Below are 10832 nucleotides of genomic sequence, written 5' to 3'. Positions count from 1 at the left end.
CCCCCCCACCCCCACTTTCTAAGCCTCTAGTTACCACTGCTCTATTCTAGACATCTAATTTTGGCTACAGAAAACCTACTCATGAGGAACTGATCTTTTCTCCATTCATCTCAATGTCACCAATCTCTCTATGATGCTAAGCATCCAAAGTGAAGGGAGGTAATGACCTCATAAAAGATACAGCTTAGTCCAAGAGAAAGTGTTTAACCAAGTAACAGGTTTTAATATGGAGAACTGTTTTTAATGCTATGAGGAATCTTTAAAAGTTTATAAAGGGAGGCCCCAATACATCGGAACTAATGACTACTCAAACAGTGACCTGGTGATCTCAAGAGCTGTCAGTCATTGTTTGTTTGTATATAAGATACTATGGGCAGGGAGCTTGGTGGAACTGAGGTAATGTCAAGAGGAGGAAGCCACTTTATGTGTATTCTGACAAATCATGCATGGCTATCCAGGACTCTTGGAAAAGGCACTGAAGGGATTAGAGCAGGATACTTGATCTCAAACAGTGTTACTGCTGTGCGAGTAAAGGGCTTAGAGGTGGCCAGTGAGAATGTGTATGGAGGAAATGTAAGACAGTGTTTTCCAGAGATATTACAATTGCAAAGATGAGAAAAGTTGATTCCAAGGCTTGGGAATCTTTGGTTTTAATTTGTCTTTGCTTTTGTTTGGTTTGGTTTTGGTTTTGGTTTGTTTGTTTGTTTGTTTGTTTGTTTTTGATGTTGTTGTTGCTGTTCCTGACAAATAAAAGAGGATACAAAACCCAGTAATGCAGTAAATCTTATATATATATAATATATATATATGTTAAATATAAAATAAGGAAGAGCTGAAGACGTCTTTTTAAAATAGGAAGATGATAAATAACACAGAAAAGCCTTTGGGCATAAATTGTATTAAGAAGAAGGGCCTAGAGACCAGGATTATGCCTTGAGAAGGGAAGGGAACCATTAGACAGAACATGGTACAATGTACGTAAGAGCCAGATATGTCTTAAAGGACTTCAGCATTCAGACAGGGGCATCATTGAGAGTAAGAATAACCAAAACAGAGAGAGGTGGGTAGATAGCCACTTTATCAGTCATGGTTCTCAAAAGAAACAGACTGAGATATATATATATATATAATGACTTACATATAGTAGCAATAATATATATATATATATATATAATCTTTAAAAATTAAATTTATTAGAATGGCTTATAGGCTATGATTTTATCAGCCAAACAATGTCTGAGACATGACAGATTGGCCAGGAATCCACTAATTGTTTGATACACGAGGCTGGATGTCTCAGCAGTCCTAATCTGGTGCTGTAGTCCAGGCAATCCTGGGACCAGGCATCTCTGGTCTTCAGTCTACCTTGGAATTACAAAGAAGTGGGTTCTAATACTAGAGAAGGAATGCTTCAGCAGGAGCCTTACAGTTATTATAGTTGATCTGGCCAGCAAGAGCAAGGGTAAGCAGGAACAAAAGGGTATGGCTCAGATTTAGGATGGATCTTCTGACCCCAAATGATCCAAACAAGAAAATCCCTGACAGGCATACCTAGCTACTTGGGTTTTAGCTGCTTCTAGCTATAGTCAAGTTGACAACCAAAATTAGCGATCACAAGCACCATGAATGAGGTGGCAAGAAGAGAGCTAGGGATTAGGCTAGAGGAACATTTTCCCAGAAAATCCTCAGAACAATCTCACAAAGAAAATGTAGAACTTAAGTTCTGACATCTTCCTAACTGTTGAGATTTATAACTCCATTAAGTAACCAATCACTTTTGAGTGGCCAGGTAAGAATTGCAGGTATCTAAGAGATACTGTTTAACAAGGACAAAAATAGTCTAGATGATTTAGTGTCACTATTTTCTAACTCATTATTTGTTTTATTTTTGCTGTTATCATTGTGTGTATGTGTGTGTGTGTGTGTGTGTGTGTGTGTGTGTGTGTGTGTGTATGAGCATGCATGCATTTGTGCCATGGTTCATATGTGGCTTTCAGAAGGTGCTTCTCTCCTTCTACCATGTTGGTCTGGGAGATCAAACTCTGATCCTCAGGCTTGGAAGCACACACATTTCCTGCTGAGCTGTCTCACTGGTCCAAGATCTAGCACTACACACATTAAATAGCATAGACTTCTCCATATTAACCATAGTAAGCTTTCTGTTGAGCTTAGCTCCATGATCAGTTTGCTGCCTGCATACCAAATCTTCCCAACCCTAAATTCAAACCCCCAAAGACTGAAAAGGTTGATTGTAGCCTTCAGAAGTGTTTGAACCACCAGGATAATTTCAGCAAATGCAATCTACAAGCATGGTTGCAACATTGACTTAAATTTACAGTTGACTTGGTGTTAGTATTTCAAGGGCTTTACACTGGTGTGAAGCTCTGAGTCTTTTCCTATACAGTCTATTGCATGTGAAGAGAAAAATCCTGATGATACCATGTACAAGACTTGCTTCTTGGAGTACATTAAAAAAATGATGATTGCTGTAATTACAGGTTGTGAAGAAGTTGAATCTGCATTAATGAGTGTTTTTATTATAATGTAGAAGCCTTGAAATTCTCTCCTAGTCTTGTTAAACTGTCAAATGTTTAAAAATAGGGCCTGAGTTTTAAAACATATTGAGATACTTTAGAATCTGTCGAGGCTCGAATGAGAAATGTCACCTGTAGTTTCTAGCATTTGAGAACACTTGGTCCCTAGTTTCTTGCACTGTTTATGGAGGATTAGGTAGTGCAGCCCAATCAGGATATCACTGAGGGAGAATTTGAGAAATCCTCATGCCATTTCCTCTGCTTTATGCTGAGTTGAGGATGTGCATGGTTATCTTTTTGCTACAGCCACCATGCCAGCTATTTCCTGCCATGCACCCCTGCCATTATGGACTCATTTCTCTGAAAATGTAAGCCTGAATAGACTATTCCTTCTATAAGTTGCCTTGGTTGTGGCACACTATCATTTCAAGAGAAAAGTAACTAATAAAGAAGCCTTGTGAACCTCTTAGTGTTTCCACCTTCCTGGTCCTCTCTAGAAGTCATGCTGGCTCTGTCTGTTTGTAGGCAACTCTACCTGCATTTATTTCTAAACAGATTTTCCCCTTCCCATAAAACAGACAGACTAAAGGTATTTTAATGAACAAATGGCACTTCAATTATAAAGCTTTTTGTAAATTAGCTCATTCTATTAAATTTCTAAGTCGGAATAATATTGCCTGGAATTTTACAATTACAGCAGCAGCCAGGTTGATGGATGGAGCAAGCTCCGGAAACATAGAAATGGAATTTCACCAGGAAAAGTGTCCTAGCATGATGAACATCCCTTGGATAGAAAGTGTGTGCATGAGGGAAGGTATAAATGCCTCATAGAAGAAAATGGACACATCAAGGAACAATAGCAACAAAACAAACAAACAAACAAAAACAAAACAAACAACAATAACAAAACCCTTTCTTTATTTAATTTAGGTCTTTACTGTATGGCAGTCCCCCCAGTTAGCTTTTAGGATTCTAGCCATTCTAAGGTCTACATGGACCTTGTAGGGTAACTCTTCTCAAGGTTTAGAAAATAGTTTTCCACCAAGTACCTCAGGTAAAGGATGTGGAGACAATGGGTACCATGATATTGTTCTATTTCTCACAAGTAATTCAGAAGTAGTCTACATGCCTGCTTGTCTAAAGCTAGTATTTTGACATCCACTTCACTAAAAATGATCAAGAGGTTGACAAGTGTTTCTCATCATGTGAGTTCCCACTTCTCTTTTCTTCTGGAGTTTCCAACAATCTGTGCACCCATTTGTGTCGTTGTTAACTTACTGTTGACTTATTGTCCGTTTTGACATGTTGGAGCATCAGCATATACCAAACCCAAAGTCAGAAAACAGTTACTACTTAGAATGTTGGACTGTATTTAGTAAACTGTCCATGAAGAGTTAGTTGCTATTGAAGAAAGTTTGTCATTTCATGTTAAAAGTTTCACAACAGTATATAGGCTGATTTTGGTCACATAATTATGACATCTATGACATAGTTCTTTACATCCGCATGGTTCAGATAAGATTCACCATCGTGCTGCCTTTGAAAGTTTTCAGGTTTGGGGGTCAAGAGGGTGAATTTAGCTGTCCTTTGGATAAGATATTTCTCCCAAGACTTATTAGTGCCATAAACGCACAGACATGAATATGGATGGCAGGGGCACTGAGGAGAACAGCAGCCCTTATGGCAGAGTGTAGACTGCTCAGAGAAAGCACAAAGAATCTGTGCTACATGACACCTGAGTAGCTCATAGTACTTATTGTCATTGAATCAAGTGTGAAAGTGAAAAGGATGAAAAATGTAGAAAAGTAATGTTCTTTAATTTTAGAAAGCAAATTTCTATAATTTTAGGGATGTTAAAATTGATAAATTCTCAATTCTATAAAAGAGCATTCCCATGATTAACAGTCTTGAGCATTGTCACTTGGCTCCTCAGTAAATGTGCTTCCTTCTTTGGGATTATATTTTCATAGTTGCAAGGTCACCATGATATTTCAAAGTATTATATGGGCTCAAAGTTTGGTAACTATAGCCTTGTTCTTGTTTCCAGAGCCACATTATGAATCATTTCCTTCGCAGTCAATCCAAACAGCCTATAATCTATATACCTTGACTTGTGTTTATCATTAGTATCAGATGTCAAGTTCCTTTTTCTTGCCTAGAATGAGGATCTCAAGAGATCTTCCCTGAGAGTCAGCTCCTGAGCAGATCAGGTGTCAAATAATCATAACTTTGAATGTCTCTGAGAGAGAAGGGCGACTACATCTCCTTGTTTCAGTCCTTATACCCATGGAATTTTAAAGACTGGTATGTTGTTTGGTCCATAGAGAGTATAAGGGTTGGCTTTGGGTGTTAAGATATATCAGTACTTTGGGGGTGGATGTTGAAGTTTTCAATTGGGATGGAAGGAATGATTCCATTTGCTAATAGTATCCTTGTGTCAGGATCAAGAGCTTAGGGTATTCCCTGATCTCCAGTATCCCTAAGGAAACCTCTGGGAGGGATGAGTTATCACTCAAGCTCCCTCACCAAGAGGGAAACAATAGTCTGAGGAGAAATCCAGGACAGGTTAGACATGATTTTCCAAGGGCTAGGAAGGGCCACTGGATTCTGGCAGTGTGGCCACTAAAAGTGAAGTGAAAACTTCCAACCAAAGGATACTGAACAGAATGTGTCTATTGACTGGGAATTCATAACCAGTGAAGGTGGTATAGTCTCCCCAATCCCACAGGACAGTGTAAGGACATGGGACATTGCATGGCTGATAACCTGGGGACTGTTTATGACAGCAGTAGTGGTGGTGGGCTGCTTCCCAAGAAGCCACTGTTGGATTCGTAGATAGGGCATCAGGATGTCTAAAAATGTAAGATCTGAGTTAGGGAGTGGGGTTTTTAGACCAAATCTAAGTCAAAATTTTGTAGGAAACCTCAACATTTTTTTCATCATCATTGAGCATCATCTTGTAGAGTTGGCTCAAGATACCCCAAGACGAAGTTTGATATGAAAGGAATAGTATTGGCTCAGGACTTCCAAGAGCAAGTTATCAACACAAAAGAGATTTATTTGTCCCAGAGGGACAAAGGTAGGGAATAAGCGACAGAGGCAGGAAATAGAGGATGAAGGGAAGGGAACAAATGAGAACAGAAAAGAATATTTGTCTTGGACAAAGAACTGCCTATAGATAGAGAGAAAATAAATGTGGTTCATAGGCAAATGGCAGTTTATAAAGAACAAAGGTAAGCTTCATATTAGGATGAGGTGTTAAATTTTAATTGGGCCTGCTAATTAGGTGAGTCAAAGGAGATTTTGATTTCTAGACTTCAATACTTTGATAGCTGGACTTTGATAGTCTGCCTCAGAAAGAGAGCATGGACAAATAAGAAAATAGACCTTGGGGTCTAGCATTAGGAATGTAATCTAATGGTTTTAGCAAGGCAGAGAGAAGAAGAAAAAAAGAGCAAGGCCTGTGAGAGCCATATTTCCAAGCTCTAGCTGGCCAGAGTCCCTTCAGTTTTCTTGAAGGAAAACAATAAGATTTTATATATCCCTGTCTTTAACCCAATCATTTTATGTTTAAAATTTGACTTCCCATCTAACTGAAATGTTGTCTTGTTACAGAGTTCAGAGGAAACTGAAACTCATCATCCTATGGCTATTTTGCAAACAACATTGGTGTCATCCTTGATTTTTTTTTCATAACTATAAATGACTCACATTTTTCAGTAGTTACCCATAAGCATTTGTAGCTGTGATTTCTTCATAGAAAGTAAAGTGTTATATCTGTATAGATAGCAGTAGGCATAGCCAAATCATGTGCATCTCATTTCCTGGAAAACTAGGGCACTTGTTACCTTCATAGAACAGGAATAATATTTTCAATCATGTTATTTAGTAGCCCAGGGTGTAAATTTAGATTTCTGTTCATTTGGTGCAAGAGGTGACTCTGATGCTTTAATATACATAATTAAACAGAGTTGAAATCGACTTTAAATGAAAATTGAAAACAAATTAAGCAATCACTCACTGTAATGCTTTTGGTTACAGCCTTTGTGTATATTTAGTTACACTGGGAAGAATAAAACAAAATTCCTGAATTTATACACATTTTGTTTTATTCTGAGAGGAAAACACAGTGTGGTGGCAATATTTGGAGTCATCATAATGATTAATGTTGGAATAAGACAGCCACAAATTCAGCTCATGGAATTCACTTATTAGCCTTATTCATTAGTCTTGTAGTGACCATGACTTGGTTCCTTTAATTTGACATCGGACAGCATTTATGTTAATAATAGCCAAGTTTTTAAATGTGCCTGCTTCTTAGAATCTGACACTTGAAAAGTTATTGCCTATCATTTTCTGTCTTATTACAAGTTTTATTTCCTTAATTTTATGGTTTTGGGATGACTGCCAATGACTTACTGCCTCAAAAAGAAATTGTTGCGAATGAACTTATTATTATGGCTTATATTTAGTTAGATTTATTCGTGCTGAGTTGGGTTTTATGCTCAGGCAAATGAGTTCACACCAAAGTCCTCAGAACATTCTTGGGGTTTGGGTTCAAATTTAAATCCAACTGTTAGAAAGTTATGATGTTTTGCCCCTTACACTATGCAGAATTGTTTGTTGAGTTAGGTCTTTTGGTTCAGACATTGAATGTTGCTTATATACAAAAATTGGTGGGAGCCTGCTTCCTGCTCTGCACTGTATTCCACATTAATGATACCAAAATTCCAATGACTGGTAAAGGTTCATTTCCTTCTTCCCTTATCCCTAAAAAAAGAATATTGACTTAAAAATGTTTTGAAGTTTCCAGTATCTTTCTAATCTTTTTTTTTATTTTGGTTCAATTATATTAAAATTCCAATTAGGTTAATATTAAAAATTCAATTAGAAAAAATCAGTCATAGCTCTTTGATGAGATTTATTTTCTAAAATAATTAACTTGAAGTTTATCTTTCTAAGGTTCTACTGAAACTATGTAGTCAGTGTGACTTTTACTGAGGCTCTTAGTTACAGGCAACAGAAGTAGAAATCCTACTGATGTACCATGGGCTATGTATCAGGCAGGGGTGAATATATTATCACACACAATGACTTAGTCTAAGGCAATGCCCACTGCAGGCACTACTATATCCATATCCTCAGATAACCCCTCCTCCATTCTGTTTCTCTGTCTGCCTTTTTATCTAATGCATTTGTTTCTGCAGCCAGGAGATCTGTCCAACTAGGACAATAATTTTTACTTCCTGTAATATCAGGTAATGAAGTGAAACTAACTTATCTGACAGGGACACAGGGATCTCATGGCTCAGAGTTTCAAATGTGACACTAGTGGTCCCTGAATAGGTCTGAGAAGCAGCACCTGGGCCTGTGTTAGATATGTCCATTCTCAGGCCCTGTTCTAAACTCAATGGATAATCTGGTGTGAATCTCAGCAAGCCTCATAAAATTTCCTCCAAGAGACCCCTATCTTGCTTGAACGGGAGAAAAACTACAGTGTGCTTTCTGGTCAGGTCTGAATAAAGTGCATGTTCCTCAGCTTCTGTGTGTAATTTAGAGTCCCATGAGTAGAAAATGAATCTGATAAACCCTTAGCAAGAAAGGAAGGCAGATGGAGTGCTGGCCACAAGGGACAAGGGCATTCAGCTCTACAACAAAGTTCTTCCTACTGTGGAATGCTGTTTCCCAGAACACCACAGATTGTAATGACTTTCCCAGAAAGCCAATATTCCAACAGAGCCAATATACTTTCTCCTATCTGCTGTGCCACAGAGATTCAGTTTCAATTTTGTCATTAGAGGAATGGTTGGCAACCCTTTAAATGTTTTCAGACCACACAATTGCTTAAATTTCCTTATCCAATACTTCTTGCAGGCTGCAAAGAGGCCTAGTTCAGTTGCAGCCTAGAATAATGAGCACTATTACAGTCTGTCCTCTGATAAGGAACTAGGTGGATCTAGCTGTTTTAACAGCTCTCAATGATCATGACCATTATATGAGGGAGGTCTGTAAAATCTATGATGGGGGCAGGTAGTCAGTACTGCACTATTACCTAAAATACTGAGCCTGTGTGCGTGTGTGTGTGTGTGTGTGTGTGTGTGTGTGTGTCTAAAAACACCTAATTTGAGAGGTGAGTGGTTTTCCATAATTATTACCTGTTTTGTGTGCCTAATCACCACCCACTTAATTTGAGACTTATGTGCTCACCTTGTCAGGGGATGTAGTTGAACATATTTCCTTATATCGCTCTTTAGCTGGTGTAGGGAGTTTTCTGGATTAGTGTTAGCAGCTACAGTAATGTTGGTATTGTTTGTGTTTGTTGATCTTTCTGATTCTCTTCTTTGTAATGACCTGACTGCTTTGTCTCATTTCTTGTGCCACATACAGATAGAGGACATGCAGTGGGGCAAAGGAGTCCGTGAGATCCCACCCTCTGTGTGCACATTGCCATGCAAGCCTGGGCAGAGGAAGAAGACACAGAAGGGAACCCCTTGCTGCTGGACCTGTGAGCCCTGTGATGGATATCAGTATCAGTTTGATGAGATGACATGTCAGCATTGTCCCTATGACCAGAGGCCCAATGAGAACAGAACTGGCTGTCAGAACATCCCAATCATCAAACTGGAGTGGCACTCCCCTTGGGCTGTCATTCCTGTCTTCCTGGCAATGTTGGGGATCATTGCCACCATCTTTGTCATGGCAACTTTCATCCGCTACAATGACACACCCATTGTCAGGGCATCTGGGCGGGAACTCAGCTATGTTTTATTGACAGGCATCTTTCTCTGCTACATCATCACCTTCCTAATGATTGCCAAACCAGATGTGGCAGTGTGTTCTTTCCGACGTGTCTTCTTGGGCTTGGGCATGTGTATTAGTTATGCAGCCCTTTTAACAAAAACCAATCGGATTTATCGCATATTCGAGCAGGGCAAGAAATCGGTGACAGCTCCCAGACTCATAAGCCCAACATCACAACTGGCAATCACTTCCAGTTTAATATCGGTGCAGCTTCTAGGTGTCTTCATTTGGTTTGGGGTTGACCCACCTAACATCATCATAGACTACGATGAACATAAAACAATGAACCCAGAGCAAGCCAGGGGAGTTCTCAAATGTGATATCACAGACCTTCAAATCATTTGTTCTTTGGGATATAGCATTCTTCTCATGGTCACATGTACTGTGTATGCCATCAAGACTCGGGGTGTACCAGAGAATTTTAATGAAGCCAAGCCCATTGGATTCACTATGTACACGACGTGTATCGTATGGCTTGCCTTCATCCCAATATTTTTTGGCACAGCGCAATCAGCAGAAAAGGTAAGTGAAAATGTACATTTCATAGTACATTTCAGAAATGTCTAATTGTCCATGTATTAAAACCAAATTGATCATGTCTTCCAAAGGGATATATAATTTATATAGTATATATATGTATACTCACATATATATACATATATATGCATATATATATACACACACACACATATATATATACATATACATGTGTATATATACATTGCAAAAGTAGAAAAAAACTTGGATTGATAGGTTAAAGGTTAAACAGCAGGAAAATTCTAAAATTTTAAGTAGGCTGTTTCACTTTGAACCTACTGATAACCAATGACATGTAGCCTTTCCAAGTGAATATGTTTATTATAAAATTAGCATAATTAGGCATTATCTAAGACAAGACAATCTAATCTAAACAAAACCTCCCTCCCTCACTCATCACTTCTGTGCTTATATGCATGCTTCTTTAGGATAGGATTTGGCCTTGGTACATATGTTTTAGGTGGGTATAAATGTACAGTACTCATAATTAGCACCACTATAGATCAGGGGTTCTCAACATGTAGGTCACATCCTCTTTGGTTACTGAAGAACCTTTCACAGGGATTGTCTAAGACCATGAGAAAACACAGATATTTACATTACAACATGGCAGCACAAACATTGCACTTTTGAAGTAACAATGAAAATAATTCCCTGTTGGGAGTTACCACAACATGAGGAACTATGTTAAAGGGTCACAGCATTGATGCTCTGTCTTCTCAGTAGCTCATCTAGACTGTTACTGAAGATGGGCTGATGGATAAGAACATTAGTTATTCTGTATCATGTTCCTGATAATTTAGTATACCTTAATCTCAGTAGACAATCATAATGAGATCTAGGGCATTTTCTGAGAGAAGTAAGAAAGATAGGAGGTGAGGTAGATAATAGATAGATAGCTATATGAGAGAGAGAGAGAGAGAGAGAGAGAGAGAGAGAGAGAGAGAGGGAGGGAGGGAG

General features: G+C 38.6%; 1 protein-coding gene across 1 annotated transcript in view; it reads left to right on the top strand.

Annotated features, from left to right (window-relative positions):
- The window catches only part of Grm7 (glutamate metabotropic receptor 7), a 353565-nt gene that overhangs the window by 184117 nt on the left and 158616 nt on the right, over nt 1-10832 (top strand). Inside the window, exon 5 of the mRNA XM_028788687.1 lies at nt 8922-9857. Within this exon, the coding sequence (XP_028644520.1) occupies nt 8922-9857 (936 nt within the window). The remainder of the gene's footprint in view (nt 1-8921; nt 9858-10832) is intronic.

This window comes from Grammomys surdaster, unplaced genomic scaffold (genome assembly GCF_004785775.1).
Source record: "Grammomys surdaster isolate TR1022 unplaced genomic scaffold, NIH_TR_1.0 125756, whole genome shotgun sequence".
Taxonomy (NCBI): Eukaryota; Metazoa; Chordata; class Mammalia; order Rodentia; family Muridae; genus Grammomys; species Grammomys surdaster.
This window is presented reverse-complemented; position numbering and strand designations above follow the sequence as displayed.